This window comes from Propithecus coquereli, unplaced genomic scaffold (assembly GCF_000956105.1).
Source record: "Propithecus coquereli isolate 6110/MARCELLA unplaced genomic scaffold, Pcoq_1.0 Scaffold87, whole genome shotgun sequence".
NCBI classification, from domain to species: Eukaryota; Metazoa; Chordata; class Mammalia; order Primates; family Indriidae; genus Propithecus; species Propithecus coquereli.
The window spans coordinates 4798028-4814774 of NW_012154951.1; the positions used below are offsets into that span (position 1 = coordinate 4798028).

At 43.6% G+C, this 16747-nt stretch overlaps 1 protein-coding gene across 1 annotated transcript in view; it reads right to left on the reverse strand.

Annotated features, from left to right (window-relative positions):
* Positions 1 to 2682: 2682 nt before the first annotated feature.
* Positions 2683 to 16747, reverse strand: part of SEL1L3 (sel-1 suppressor of lin-12-like 3 (C. elegans)) — a 114498-nt gene continuing 100433 nt past the window's right edge. The window contains exons 21-24 of the mRNA XM_012664202.1: positions 12711 to 12838; positions 12016 to 12118; positions 11861 to 11933; positions 2683 to 3799 (exon numbers count right to left, since the gene is read on the reverse strand). Coding sequence (XP_012519656.1) covers positions 3663 to 3799; positions 11861 to 11933; positions 12016 to 12118; positions 12711 to 12838 — 441 coding nt within the window. The 3' untranslated portion in view covers positions 2683 to 3662. The remainder of the gene's footprint in view (positions 3800 to 11860; positions 11934 to 12015; positions 12119 to 12710; positions 12839 to 16747) is intronic.

The window sequence follows — 16747 nt, forward strand, 5'->3', positions numbered from 1 at the left end:
AGTTAGTTATGGCTGGTGTAGGAAAACACGAATGATTTTTTTTTAATTGGCATTTTGTCATGCAACTTTGTTGGACACGTTATTGGGACCCCAAACAACCTGCTGTTTGTCACCTCCCTCTACCAAAGATTGGAAAGGAAGACTATCACTTCCTCGGCTCCCAAAGGCTCAGCAGTGAGTAAGCAGTGTGTAAATTTGGAGATCTCTCTCAGACTTGCCACAGTGAACTCATTAAGAATGAAGAGAAGGAGGTCCAAAGCAGGAACCGTGAATTCCAATGCCTGCATAAAGGAATAAGTGGTCTCCATGTGAAGCAACAGGGAATGGCGAGGACTGCGGCATGAGGTGTAACTAGAAGGGGCAGGCCTACTCAGTCTGCACTACTTCTTGCTATGTAGCAACGAAAGTCCAGTTTTCTCACATTGTTAGAGTTTTAAGGAGAACCTCTAAATCCCTGCTTTTACGTTAGAAACTAATTGAGATTTTTAAAAATATTGAGTGGGCCAGAAAAATTACATCTGTTGGCTAGATTTGTCTTGCAATCTACTAGTCCACACCCTTGGTCTAAGAGTGTCCCAACTGGAGGGGACAATAGGGCAATAACTGATTATCACCTGTGTCCCCTACCCTTCCACTCCCCTTTTCCATCCCCCTACCCCATGTTGCCTTCACTGTGCAGGGCTCTATTCTAGCCAGCTTGGACACCAGCCTTGCGGGAAGATGGTTTAGAACTTAAGGAGAGAACGTCGAAGCTTGAGAAGGTGTGGGCTGGACCCAGATCATACAGCCTTGGGACCTCCCCAGAGAGCAGAAGTCTAAGATGGGACAGGAATGACAGTTGGACTACCAGCTTCACCTGAAGTGGTTTGGTCCTGGAACCACACCAGCACTTTCTGACCTCACTGAAAGAAGAGCAGCATTTGGACAACCATCTCAGATCAGGGTGGCTTCCACGCATGAGCCCATATCCTGGACCTGAGCCAGCCTTCCACAGTGTCTTAAGTTGCTGGTAAGGGCTGACGGGTGTCCACTGCACCCATCCTGCCGGATTCATATGTTAAAGTCCTAACCTCGAGCACCTCAGAATGTGACTCTATTTGAGGATGGGGCTTTTAAAGAGGTAATTAAGGCAAAATGAAGTCATATGTGTGTGCCTTAGTCCAATATGACTGGCGTCCTTGTAGGAAGAGATTAGGACACAGACACAGAGGGAAGACCATGTGAAGACACCGAGAGATGACAGCCATCATAGATGGCCGACGAGAGAAGACTTAGAAGGAACCAACACTACTGACACCTTGATCTTAGACTTCCAGCCTCCAGAATTGTGAGAAAATAAATTGCTGTTGTTTAAACCACCCAGTATATGGCACTTTTGTTATGGCAGCCCCAGCAAACTAGTACATTTGGGAAACTGAGGCACAGAGTTGCGTGTGCAGGTTTATTGGGATCAATGTTAGGAAATCTTACAAGAATGAGAGGAAGGCAGAATTGGGCAGAGTGAGAAGTTGGACTGCAATGAGGTTGCAACCAAGGCAGTGTTCTGGAGCCGGGATGTCCTTCAGGGCTGTTACAAATCGAGGAAAGGGACCTTTGCTTTCCTACATCAGTCCTTCTCAAGGTGAAGGGGTGTGATTTTGCTCCCAAGGGAATATTTGGCAACGTGTGGAGACATTTTTGGCTGTCATGCTGGAGTGGGGGGATGTCCACTACCGACACCCAGGAGGTAGAGGTTAGGGATGCTGCTTACCCTCCTGCAATGCACAAGGAACTCACCTCCTTCAACGAAGAACCATCCAGCCCCCATGTCAGCAGTGCCGAGATCGAGAAACCCTGCCTCCACCAACACATCGACAAGCCATTGGCGTGGGCTGCTCTGGCAAGGGCGTGACCTTGGGCAGGTCTCCGCAGCCAAGGCCCATTCCCAGGGAGAGGTGTAGCTGTGAGGGGTCAGTAGCCCGTGTTCTCAGCAGCGGGGAAATGGGTGTGTTTGCCATGACGAGAGGATCTGGGCAAAGTGTCCACTCTTCTGAACCCTCAGATTTCTCTAATAAAAATCCCAACCGACAATGTTCAGGGCACTGTCCCAGAGGCTTTACCTACATTATCTCACTGCAGCCTCAGGGGAAGCCCAAGAGGTGGCTTTTATCAGCCCATTTTACAGTCCTCTGCTCTGCCAGCTGAGCTCTGGAAGGGACTATCAGCCCATTTTGTAGCACAGGAACCTGAGACTCACAGAGGGTTAATTGTTTACCCAAGGTTACCCAGCTAGTGAGTTACAGGCCCAGAATCTGAATCCAGGACTGTGAGCCTTCGAAGTCTGGCTCTTTCGCAAACAGGAAGGACAACCTTTGCTAAAATGAGAGCAGCACATGTAGGAGAAAGAGGCTGAACCACAGGCTTAACCCGGAATTAATATAAAACCCAGTGTCAGAGCAGCACGAAGTTCTGAAACAAGGTCTGATACGGCACAAACATCACGGGGGCCAGACCCCGAGCTCAGGATATCTGCAGCAGAGCCTCCTGCCACCTTTATGTCCACAAGCATTGATGGGTTACCGGAAATGATCCCTCTCAGAAGGAGGCTTTTATTTTTGTCCCCCCAAGGAGAAAGCATGGACCTTAGGACTTTGTAGGATGACAGAAACTATGAAAAAGAAAAAAAAAGCCACTTCCCAGTAGTCAACTGTATAAAAATAATTTTATTTACTACTGTAAATAAAGTAGTGCAAAGAGTAGTTTGGACCCACAATATTGCATTACTGATTTATTTACTACCTTAGCAGCATATAGTATACAGACATTCTGCTCTTCCTCTTTCACACACACACACACACACACACACACACACCCCTACATAGACTCAGGCAGGTATAAGGGGTGGGGATGATTCTATGAGCTAAAGGCTTGCTTTCTGCGTATTCCGTTGCTGCCAGTCTATTCTAGTGGGTAATTGATGGTGAAGACTACACTTAAATACTAAAAATCTCCTAAATGTTATTGCATGGATTGCAATTGAAATGTAAAAAATATCCAACAACATCATTAAATGATTTGGAAGCACTAGGACCCTAGAAAAATTCAAGGAGAAAAATGTAAACCAATTTACAAAGCCATCGCCTTCCCTGCCTTTCCAGCCATAAACTATTTATTTCAAGGTGCCTTATAACTGCTGGGTCTTGGAAGTCAAAGAGAAATCTGTCAGTTCAGCTTTGAGGCAAACACAGGTACCAAAATATTACCTGGCTTGTAGAGAAGTCTCAAGTTTGCTGTTCTTATTTTCGATAAAAGGGAATGAACGATGCGTTAAGATTCTTAAAATACATCTTAGTGTGTGAGAATCCAGATACGCCGCAGGGCGAACTGTGACTCCTAACACACACAATCACAGGAACGGGAGTGTGGGATGACCCGGTAAACCTCCCCACACATCCACGATCAAGACGTTCCTTCTATGTGTTTGGTGGCCTTTGGTATAACCACAGCCTGCTCTGGGTACTTCCATATAATTTGATTTTTTAAAAAATGACACCAAGTGCAAAATTCGCATCCAGTCGACAAGACATTTAAGGTGTTCATCAGGATAATGGCCTGACCCCAGCTTTCCCATACCAGCCGTTTAAAGGATTCTCTCTCATCTGGAGAGACCTGAAGAGCACAGTTCACCCACGTGGCTCCGGGTTATTAGCGACCGTGGGCTGGTCCCGGTCAGAGGCGTCTGCAGCTGGAGTCACAGCTGGGCTTGCGGCGGATGCGGTGGGGTCTGAGGAGGCGTGAGCTGGTATTGGAGAACTGCTGGCTGCAGAGACACACGTACAACAGGTGCTGGGTGTTCGAAACAGTGCACGAGGACACACAACCACACCTAGACTCTAGCAAGCCGGGAGACGATGCCTCCAGTCTCGTGACCCTGACGCTAACTAGACAGGCAACTGTGGACCCATTATCTAGGTTTTCTGGACTTTGGTGTACCCCTCTATAAAATGACAGGTTGGAATGGATATGCAAAGATTTCTGATGCTTCTGATATCCTGAGATTCTAAGTTATTATTAATACATCTACACTGTGACATCCAAATAAATATTTTAATTTAAACAAACAAATAACCCTTTGATTTATGTTTCACGAGCTGTGGTTATACCTTTTTTTCCTGCAATGTCAATGGAATTCCTACAATGCAAGCTATGAATTATACCAGTCAATTAGAAACATTGGTTTTATTCACATTCTTACTCTATTTGGATGATGTGCCAAATTTGGTTTAAATTATTTTATTTAAATAAATGTGTATACATTTTGAAAAACATAATTACCAGGTTTGATTATGTATCAATCTACCATTAGTAAGGAGGATGGACCACCATCAACTTTAGGGAAGCTTATAGTTTTATACTTTATGTAGTTTTCAAATGGGGGTGACTTTGCCTCCCAGGGGACAGTTGGCCATGCCTGGAGACATTTTTGGTTGTCACCACCCTGGGGAAAGGGGTGCTGCTGGCATCTAGTGGGTCGAGGCCAGGGAAGCTGCTAAGCATCCTACCATTCACAGGACAGCACAGTCCCCTACAGCAAAGAACAATCCAGCTCCCAATGTCATCAGCGCTGAGGTGGATACACCCTGCTTTACCTACTGAGACTGAGACTGAGACATATCCCGGTGAAGACTCTAGGCTCTGGAGCCTGCCTGCTCTGCCCTTTAACAGCTGTGTGGCCTTGGACAAGTTACCTGCCTTCCTTCTGCTTCCAAAAAGTGGAGAAAATAAAAATGTCTAGACCTCCTTAAGTTGTTATAAGAGTTAAATGAGTTAACGAATATAAAGGGCTTAGAACAGTGTCTGACATTGGTGAGTACTCAACAAATGTTAGCTACTATCACTAGTGACCTGGTTTACCATGGAAATGTGCTAAGATTTGTTAATTTCAGGTGCATGGCTTACAGGACTGATGAGAGTTGGTGCATCTGTTTCCGGAATGCCTAAAGTTCTCTTTTAGGCCCTGAGAAAACAGCACAAACTTTGAAGCCAGAAAGACCAGAAGTCAAACAACTCTGACATTTACCAGCTGGGTGATCTTGGGCAAGTTCCTTAACTTCTCTGAGGTGCAGTTTCTTCACCTGTACAACGGGGATGACAACTTGCAGGGTCGCATAATGTATGGTTAGCTCAGAGGCCACAGTTTGTGCAAACAATTGTTAGTTTGCCTTTGAGCAGCAATCTTAATTAACTTCAGCAATATTTCAGTCTCACACAATTTTCAGTAGGTGGGGCCATTTTTGAAGGTTCCCAAACGTCCATCCTGAAATGTACAGACTTTAAGAAGATGCCACCACATGCTGACAATCCAACTTCTAGATAAAAACCCTCCAAGAGTTCTACCTCCAAGCACCTATAGTCAGCCCAAGGGGCCACTCTAGGAAGTTCAGGAATGGGCCCTCGAACTTCGCTTATATGTTCAGGAATTCTCCTTAGGGTCCCTTTCCGATATGTGCAGAGGATGTGTGGACTCAGAGACTATTCTGAAAGGACAGGACGGTGGGGGGGAGGGTAGGATGTTGTAGAATGATGTGACATTTCTAGGATCATTAAAGCTATCACTGTTGTAGGTGATCCTGTGACTAGAGGCCCAGTAATGAGGTACAAAAACCATTTCACTGCAGTCAGGAGACTGGGTCTAGGCAAATTCCATCTGCCACTAACAGGTGACCTTGGGACAGATGCTGGATGGCAGACATTTCAGTTCCAAAATGCTTGAATCTTGTGGGGCTCAGTTTCCTCATCGGGGAATTGAGGGTCTTGGATTAGAAAGTGTGCAAACCCCCTTTGATCCTGAGATTTATCTTTCCGACGATCTCTGAGGAAGTTAATAAAGTACTAAGGCGTGTATTTTTAGGCTCAGGGAATGTTTAAATCACCATGGTAACACGATAAATCAGCAATCAGTTTTCTGATTGGAAAAAAAGCGCCGATGTGTAAATGTAGAAGGAATGCATAATTAGCGTTGCTACCATTTAAATCTTCTGGTAAGAGCATAATAAAAATGCTTGATGTTTCTACAGTAAATTTGCCATTATCCATGTGAGAACTCTGCCCCTTCCACTGGGGGTTTGCAATCACTGCAAAAGCCCCCCCACGGCCCACCCTAATTTTAAAGTGGCCTCTTTGTCTCTGCTCACCTGGAATACGTGCTGATTTTATTACTAGACAAGAATCAAGGTAGCCAGGAAAATAAGCGTGTTGTTTAAAAAATTACAGAGTATATAGCAGAGCCAAATAGAGGTGATTTGTGGATTACCTGCTGCCTGGGGGATCATTTTCTACACATTAGTAAGAATGATCAAGAGCTGGCCCAAACCACGGCCCATGGGCCAAATGCAGCCGCTGCCTGCTTTTGTGTAGCTCACGATCTAAAACTGGGTTTTACATGTTTACATGGTTGAACAAAAATCAAAAGAAGAGTAATATTTCACAACATGAAAAATATATGAAATTCTCAAGTAGTTCTTCTGGAGTAGTAAAAATATATACATATATATGAAATTCAAATTGTGTGTCCATAGTAGAGTTTTATTAGAAACCTAGACACAATGGCTGCTCTTGAGCTAAGAAGGCACAGTTGAATAGTTGTGACAGAAATGGCCCCAAAAGCCCAAAATGTTTATTATCTGGCCCTTTACAGAAAAAGTTTGCAGGCCCCTGTTGTGGACCATTGTAGGAAAAAGAACAGCTTGCAATTGACCAGATGGGAGCATAAAAGAAAGAAAAATATGACAGAAAATATTGGATTAATCCTGAAATGGCAGAATGTTTGCAAAGATGAGAAGCAATAGAGAAGCCCTAAGATCTAGCCTACCTCATTCGAGCCTCTGGGCTTACTGGGGCCTAGCACAGGTATAAAATTCACATCACTGAACCATTTCTTTTTTTTTCCTTTTTCTTTCTTTTTTTTTTTTCCTGAGATGGGGTCTTGCTATGTTGCCCAGGCTGGTCTCAAACTCCTGGCCTCAAGTGATCCTCCCTCCTCACCCTCCCAAAGTGCTAGGATTACAGGCATACACCACCATACCTGGCGGAAACATTTCTTATGAGTGGCCATACTACTAAGCGCCAAGAGTAATGAGATAGGACTAGAGTACAACCTCACCATTAAATCTCTCTGACGATAAGGCTGCTGCTTTTTTCATGAGCACCGCTTTGTGACATTTTACTGTAATTTTAGTAGAAACCTCATTTACTAGAAATGCAGAAGACGGGAAAAGAGTAGGAAAAGGATTAATGAATCTTGTTCATATCATCTTACTCTTTCCAAATGAATGCTAGGCTAACCACTTAGCCAGAAGGGATGTGTTGGCTTAAATTATGAATGTACTGACTAGACTCACATTGATTTAAAAGGTTACCTAGTCGTACCCTGGAGCTGGTAGTTCTGCAGCTCTTGCTCTATAGTGTATATTCTATTTAGACATAAAGTTGGCACTAATACGAGCAAGGCGGGGCTCTTTCTTTGAAATGGTGACTTCCGTTTTCTCCCTCTGTTGTTCCTTTACCCTTCCTTCGGGCAGCTGGTCAGGCTCCATGCTTTTTTTTTTTTGGTCTCAGGGGAGATTTGTGGAAGGGCAGAAGTGGAAATGGCGCCAGACATACTTCACTGTGGGATTTTTTGTTTCTCAAGTCTGATCCATTAAGGCAATTATGTTTGGTGTTCTTGACCGAGAGGGGAGAGGGAGAGTGTTTTTGAGATGCAACAGGCAGGAAGAGGAGCTTTTTGGAGTCTGGAAAAGTGGCCGAGACTGTCTGTGGGTTGTACTCACAGCGGGGCCCTTACCTTTCTGCTTCAGCAATCTCAGAAATGAACACTGGGGAGAAAACAGGCTACTGGTGCCCGGCACTGGCAGCCATGATGGAGCTCCCGGGAGACCCAGAAGCTGCAAAGCCAATAACCCGGAGGGACAGTGTAGGCCCAGGGTGATGTGTGTTCTGCTATGAGACCGGTGACTCTCTGAGTGACCCTAGGGCCGCCCAAGACCCAGGGACCTTTGCACCACCTTGGGAGGCACTAGCCTCAAGAATGACTGAGCTGCCTAGAATACGAGCAGGAGTCAAAAACAAGCTCCCTTGAAGGAAATAAAAGTGCCGGACATATTTTTTGTGCATTATCTTGGTACTTTTGATAGATTCGTGGATGTCTTTGTTTAGATGCTAGCGTTTTACATTTTAGAAAGAGTCTAACAGCATGGAAAAGCATGCGAGGCGCTGGTCATAAAGTCTGTTACTTACTTTAGTAAATTAAGCTATTTAAGTGCAGACGCTACGTGGTGTCGGCATGTTTTAATCGCAGGTAGAATGCCCCCGGCAGAGGACGTTAGTTCTTGGGAGCTACCAGCTGGCATCTGTGGTGTTGTAAACACTTTGAATTGTGTTCTCTTGCTTGGTTCTCTCAGCTACGACAGGCCATAGGTGTCCTATTATTTCCGCTATTTTACAGAAGAGGAAACTGAGGCACAGATAGGATCCCTCCTTTGTCCAAGGTCACACAGGCAGTTGCAATGCCAGCATCTCGGCAGCCAGACTCCCACGCCGGTGCAGTTAACTACCACCCTGCGCTGCCGGCCTTCCGAACGCGGGACGATTTAACGTGCAAATGCCGTGGAGGGCCGGCCATATATCACGGAGCTTATAAACTCAGGAGGAAAATGAAGGTAGTTGGAGCTGAACGCAAAATGGACAGCTCAATTGAAAGGCTTGACTATAAATCACTAATTTTTAAAAACAACTGACTGGAAAAAATGCAAATCACGAAATGACAAAGCTTCCCAACTTATAGCAACAATCCTCACCCAAAGCTGCTGATGGGAGGCGCCTCACTGAAATCCGTTTCCTCTTCTTACACCGTCACTCAGCACCCAGAGTTCGTTACTGCACTTGCTTTGCGACACCCCGGCCACGCGAGCACCTACCACTGTGTGCCTGCTCCCGTGGGACAGGCCCCAGAACCCCGCACACCAGTTTATCAGGGAGACTTCGGCCTCTGAGCACCCCCCTTGCAGCTGCCCCTCCCCACCTCCTCTGGTGTCTGACTCATCCTCCCAGCAGTCACCTGCTGCACTGTGCTGATGGATACCTTCCTGTTTCAGAATTATTAACAAATTTGCATTTACGATGAGGATTTTAAAAAAGATAAAAATAATTTACTACATGTTGCCTCTTATCACTAGTTCTTTTTTTTTAAAGACAAGGTCTCAGTCTGTCACCCAGGCTGTTGTATATGTAGTGCAGTGGTGTCATCATAGCTCACTGCAGCCTCAAACTCCTGGCCTCAAGCGATCCTCTTGTCTCAGCCTCCCAGGTAGCTGGGACTCAGCCCCGATCCCAGGTGTATGTCATCACACCCAGCTAATTTTTTTACTTTTTGCAGAGACAAGGTCTTGCTATGTTGTCAAAGCTGGTCTTAAAATCTTGGCCTCCAGAGATCCTCCTGCCTTGGACTCCCAAAGTGCTGGGATTCCAGATGTGAGCCACTGTGCTTGGCCTTTAATATTAATTTTAACAGGCATGGTGGGTACCAACATGAGGGCATGCTTTGGAAATGTGTGGAGACTTTTATTTTTTTTTTTACTTCTCGGCTCTTCCTACTCAAAATATGGTCTACTGCATGGGCATCACCTAGAAGATTGTTAGAGATGTGGAATCTCAGCCCCGACCCCAGGCTTCCTGAACCAGAATTTGCATTTAATAAAATTCTGGAATGATTCATGTGCACATTAGAATTAAGATGCACTGGGCTAAGATTTACATACTGAAATTGACATTATTTTATTATAATGAGTTTCTTTTTATTACTCCTTTATATTGCTGTTAGAGCACTGTATTGATTTTTTAAAAATGTGTGTAGGTAGGTTAATTATCATGAATTTCATTTCAAGGCACTAAAAAATGTGTTATAAAACATTTCTTAGGTGAGGGGGCGATAGGTTTCAGGCAGATGACAACCTCTGTTTTAAAGTATTCTGATTCTGAAAAAAAAGTTTGAAATTCTGCCACCCTACATCCTTTCTAGGCTTTTATTTCTCTGTTTGGGCGGGCAACTTCACTCTCTGGCCTCCATTTCCTCATTTGTAAAATGAAGGGCATAGAATTAAAAAAAATTTTAAGGTCCTGCCCAGACGTGGCCATCTCCAGGCTGGTCGAGAGGGAAGGAGGTATGTGCCGGAAGAAGCAAATGGAAAAGTTTGAGAAAACAAAGAAAATGTGTGAAAGAACCACGGGGACATAGGAAGGGAGAAACACATCACAGGACGGGAGGGACACAGAGACAAGAATGTGAGGGGACTGATAAGGCAGCCGTGAAGACACGGAAGAGATGACTTCTGATCAAAGCAATTGCACCCGCCCATGAATTTTCATGGCTACCAGCTGGCATAAAATCATAAAGACAAATTTCGGCTCCTCTAACGGAATTGCATTTGTAATAATCATAACAATATTTCTACAGAGTAAAAAATGACAAAGATAATTTGAAATGGAAAACACTGACAAGATGCAAAATAAATGTCTCTACCTGGCAACAAATTGAGGGACGGGACAGAATTTGCATGCGGGAAATTTATGAACTGGCAGACTACGGGCATCGAGCCTGGGAGGTTGTGACGGTTCCTCGTTAACCTCCTCAGGTAAATCAGAGGGACGTGATGCTGTAATAGCCTCTCCCGACAGCGACCTCCTTATCGCCGTGGAAGAAAGGGGATGCACATTCCTTTCACTTTTCATTATCTGCGACACGAATAACAGCTACGCAAATGCTCAAATGCCGTGTCCACTCCTAATTTATCCGTTTGTGAATGTCTCTGCTAGCTTTTGTGAGGTATTACATCCTTTTGGAGCCGTCCAAGATGGTGGGAGACTAACTTTGCACCGGGAGTGTCTGCGGGCGTTTGTGAGCACCCACTTAGAGTGACGGGACTGGGGCCTTGCTGTGACCCAGCCGATGGTCTAGTAGGAGAGATAATCATTGTAGCTAACATTTATTGGGAGGGTTTTATATACCAGATAAATAAAGTAGCTAATATTTAACTACAGTTATCATTTTGGTGAGTGTCTTATGTGCATTTTTTTCACTTAACACTTTTTCCATTTCACATCCTGGAAAGTAGCTGCTATTATAACCTCATTTTATTGAGGAAGGTTAAATAACTCGCCCTAAGTCATAGAGCTAATCAGTAGCCAAGCCTGGATGCTGAGCCCAAACAGAAGCCACTGGGCTCCCGTGTCCTTAACTACTCTTCTACACTAGCTCGGAAAAGTAACAGCGATCAGGGGAAACCACGCTAGACCAAAAGCCCACTCTGTATTCCGGCTCCGTCCCTCCCTTTCAGTCCACGTGCTGGGTATTTTTATTCATCGTGAGTGTTTGTCCTCTCCAGAATCTGATTGCTTGATTGGAATGAACATGAAGACTTCACGCTGCAGGGAGCTTTGGAGCTGGGTTTTCAGGCACACAGAGGTAGAATTTTGATAGAAGATGAATTTTCTTTCTTTCTGTTTTTTTTAATAAAATATTCTTTTCTATTTTGTGTTTGGATTCAGTTGGAATAGAAGATGACTTTTCAATGGGAGAAGTCATATGAGTTCAGTTTCTTAAGCTCTTTTAAGAAAATCCTTACTTTGAAAAATACAGTAACTTCATGGCCTCCCGCCAGCCAGGGATTATGACTCCCCCTTCCCCCCCGGAGGAACCCCCACCCAGGGAACGGCCATCCTAAAGACAGGAAGTAGCACGACCCAGGGCGTGAGGAGGGAGAGTGTAATTTTTCTGGTAAAGAATCCCTACTTTTTTATATGGCCTTGGTTTTTTATAAATCTTTACCTGAGACAGACTGGAAATACTGCACAATCCAGGCGATCAATACAGACAGCAGAAAGGTTCCCAGAAAGTAGATCTGCAAACATCCGAAGCATGCGTCAGATGACTGACAAGGGGCAGGGACCACCGGGGCGGGGCTGGGGGGATCTGACACCCACCAGGGCCGAGTGCAGGACAGCGCCCCAGACGAGCCGCAAGTGAAGGTAGAGCCAGGCCAGGGAGCAGGGGCTGAAGGACTCCTCGTTGCTGTGGCTCCAGCACCTGCAGACAAAGCCCAGGGCATTGTGACGTGTCGGCCAGCTTTGGCGGTGCGACTCGTGACTGCTATTTTCAGATCCTCAAACCTACGTTCTTCTGCTTTCGGACAAAAGAGCACACTCAAGATGCGACACAAAGAAATAAAGCCAGTTCTAAGTGCTTTGGCCTGACCTGAAATTCTAGGATCCGAGCAGAAATCTCAGAAAAAAGGTCAGTCCTATCTATCCTTAATTAGAAGTCAAGGAACTCTGAAGCACAGGGCCAGACAGAACAATATTTCTGTCTGAGTATGTGTCCAAAGTCCAGACGTAGAATATCTCTCTATCTTCCAGAAAAGCATGTGTTTTATTTTTTGCACTCTCGCAGAAATTCTCGGTCAGCACTTGAACGTCAGGTCAAGTATCTTCTATATATTGAGCCTCAGATACTAAAAAAGGAAAATGGCTGAGTGTTCTCTGATAGAAGCAATTTCAGGGTCTTTTTTTATAACAACTGACATTACAAAATAAGGGTAAGACTCACTTTCACCAAGAAGCAAACACCACCCACGTGGGTTCCCCCAGATTCCACAGCACTAGAGCGGCTCCGAGCTCACCTTTCGTATAGTTCCCGGAGAACGGAGATGTTATTAGAATGGGTAGTTGAGTCAATTTCCAAGAAATCCAAAATATGGTGTGGGATTATAGCACCTTCCTCAATTAGCAGGGCCAGGTTAAAAAATCCCTAAAAACAAGTCACAAACCGAACTCATCAACTCCTTGTAATAAAACCCAGACACACATCCTTCATCAGAATGTAAACTTTTACAACCTCTAAAATTTTTTTTAGTTTCCAGAGCCAGATGGTTTTGTCATCTTCATTGATGAATTGTTCCCCTAAATATATGCATCTGAGAAATTTATTTGCAGGAGAACCAGGAGGCTTTCAGAGGATGCTGTGTTCCATCTGCTCAGAAGCCAGTCAACCGGGAGATCTGTCCTCTCTTGCTCATTCTCTCAAAACAGAACTTGCTGGAAAACGTGCCCTTGTATCCTCAACAAAACCAGAACACCGAGTCGAAGGCAACGTCCATCACTTACAGACTGTGCCCCAGGTTGCCATCACCCAGTCAGAAATCTGACGAAAAGCTTTTGTGGCTGACAGTGTGTCCCCTGACTGTCATCCCAGTGCAGAGTGTCTCCCTTACGCACAGAATAATGGGCACTGGCCTCAGCTTCCCTAGGTCACAATTCCTGTTGGCACAGATCGCCACCTCCTCTCCCACCTCTTCCTCCAGCGTCTTGTTCTTGACTCTCAGAAGTGGGACCTACATTATTGGGCTGCATGGATCCAATAAAATAACGCAGTTAAAGGGCCTGATCTTTAATAGAGGATGGATACTCTTGCACTACCTGGAGGAAACGCATTCTCCATCACAAGCTAAGCATGTGGCCAGACTAAGAAACAAGCAAAAACCCATGTGGTACTTACCATTAGGGCTTTACAAATTAAACTGAATTGTTGCCCTTCAAAGAATCCACGATCATGGGTTAATGGCTTATGTCCTCCCTCTGACCTTGCCTTTCAGTTGCCGTTGACAACAATCTAAGTGAAAATCACCATCCAACAGGTTGTACACTCCAGAATTCTCACAACCATCTTAGGTAGCAATCATGAAAATACTAGCAGCTAACATTTTCTGAGTGCTTGCTATATATATGCAAGGCATTGTTCTGTTTTTATGCATATTCATTTACTCCTCATAACAAATTCATATAGGTACTATTATCCTCCCTATTTTATAGATAAGGAAACTGAGGCACAGAGAGGTTAAAGAACTTGCCCAAGGTCACACAGCTGGAAGGTGGGAGAGCTGGGATTTAAACACAAGCAGACAGGATCCAGAGTCCCAAACCTTAACCTCCACCATGGTACCAAATAACTTCTAAATAGATGAAAGTGTTAAGTATCTTTAAGATGCACACACAAACACACACACACAAAATGGAATACTTCTTCACTCTTTGAAAGGAAGGCATTCTTAAAACTTGAGGTAATTAGAAGGAAAAGATGACTTTATAAAATTTTAAAATCTCTGATCAATGGAATAACGAGATTAAAGTAAGTGGAAAAATAGACTAGGGGAATTTTGTATGTAATGTACTAGCTTAAGGTTCATTATCTACTAGGCAAATATATGAAGAACTAATTATGATTTGAATTTTAAAAAGCATCAAAACTTCAATAGATAAACAGGCAAAGAATAAGGATAGAGAATTTACATAAAAAATATCAAAAATAAATTATCATAAACAAGCATATATAAAAGTGTTCGTCCTCGCTAGTAATTAAATAAATGCAAGTAAAACCAATAAGGAAGTATCAACTTCTCATTATTCAATTAGTAAAATTAAATCATAAAAACATCCAGTGCTGACAAGATTTCAATCATCTTCCTCTATTTAACCACTGCTCGGTGAGGTATTAATTGGAAAACCCTTTCAGAAAGCAAATTGGCAATACACTAGCATGTAGTCATAAAACCATTTAGACTGCTTGATTCAGTAATACTATCTCTCAGATTATAAGTATTCAAACAAAGAGAAAAGACAGAAATATGAAAACGTTCATTGTAGCACTAGTTATAATTGCCACACAATAGGAAACAACCTCCCAGTCTTCCCTAGTAGACTATAAATCACATGAAGACAAGAGTACTGTCTGTCTGTTTTATCTCAAGTTCCCACTGCTAAGCATTGTCTAAGACATGGTAGGATTAGATAAATGGTGTTGAATCAATGAATGAGTTAGCAAGCAAAGGAATGAGTACCCACCAATAAGGTAAAGCGTAAGATATTACAGTCCATTAGCTCAACAGAATCTGGGGCAGCTGTTAGAGTAATAATTAAAGAGACTATGCAATAAAATGCACACAGTCCTACAATGAATGATAAGACAGATTTTAAAAGTGGCAGGTACAACATAGATAGTATCACAGGCACATTCGCCTGTAGGCAGAGACTACAACGGAAGGTGACCACATAATGGAGTGAAAGTTCCTGCCATGGAAGTATAGGTGAATTCTTTGATTTTTTTTTTTATTTAAAAATTACCCTTTATTGTACCAGCTGGGCAACATAGAGAGACCCCCCCCCACTATGTCTACAAAAAAAGAAAAAAAATTATTCTTTATTGCTTTTGTAACATTGTCTTCCCCCAAAACAAAAATCAAAATTGAAAAAAAATTATCCAGGCCTAATTTTAAACGACAGGAGATACCATGCAAGAGAGTTTGTTTCTACAGAAAATCCCTTTAGGAGCAACTTCTACTTCATTCTAGAAGGAATAATAATAGAATAGATCATGCTCATTAAGTGTACCCGGCGTTCAGCTCAGAGCTTTACACCGAACGTCTCATTTAATCCTCACGACCTATGAGGTAGGTGCTATCGTTACCCCTGTTAAGAGATGAGCGAATGGACACTCAGAGATTTCGTGACTCGCCAGGCACAAAGAGCTATGAAGTGAGAGAGACACGGGATTTTAACCCAGGTACATAACCACTCCGATATAGTACCTCCATCAGAAAACAAAAAAAAGGACAAGACTTAGGCAGGATGAGTTTTGCTCTGTTCAGATGCTAAAGCACAACACCGCAAACCCGTCGCATAAAGAGGGTGACAACGATTCCAACATCACGAAAATGACCCCGAGAGCCTTGCAGTAGAATTTAAATTAGCTAATGTGTAGAAGGAATAAGGGAAATAGAGGATCGCCATTAGGACACCACAGCAATAATTGCGGCAGTCACGATCAGTTAAAATTTGTTGCCAAAAGTTTGAGCAACAAGAGATCTGCGTAGTTTCAAACTATCTCCCCAAGGCATCTATAAATTAGAAAGGGGAAAACACTGACTTTACAGTGGAGAAACCACCCTAACCAAGCGACTGAGCTCAACCTCAGCAGTGAGAAGACATACTGGCATCGCGTGCCCGACTGACACAACGTACTGAGGACAAGTCGCCTCTGTGGCATTCTGGCCCAAAATGCACAACTTCAATCTAGTCAAGAGAAAACAGAAGATTTAGACCCAAGTCAGGGGACATTCTATAAACCACCCAACCAATACTCTCTGAAAGTATCACAGGTCATGAGGATAAGAAAAGACTGAGGAACTATCATAGACTGGAGAAGACTGGAAAGAAATAAGACAACCAAATAGAACGTGAGATCCTGGGTTGGATCCTGCAACGGAAGAAGGGCATTACTGGAAAAACTGGTGAAATCCACATAAAGTCTGAAGTGTGGCTAACGATACCATCCCAACATTCATTTCTTAGTTTGACAATCGGCACTGTGGTTATAAAAGATGTTAACATTAGAGCAAGCTGAGCGAAAGGTATACAAGAACTCCCAACTCTTTCTGCAACTTTTCTATAAATCTAAAATTAATTCAAAATAAGAACTTCCAAAAAAAAAGTCATTGAGAGAAAAGTCGTCTCACTGCGAACGTATTGGTCTAGCTGTACAAGCAAACCACTTCCTATTATGGGCACACTTCTAATTTCTGAAGTTTCTACCTGGTGAGTTAGTTTGACAGAATCTGGTGACAAACACTCTCAGGTTAGGAGCCAGAGACCTGGGTTTAGGCTC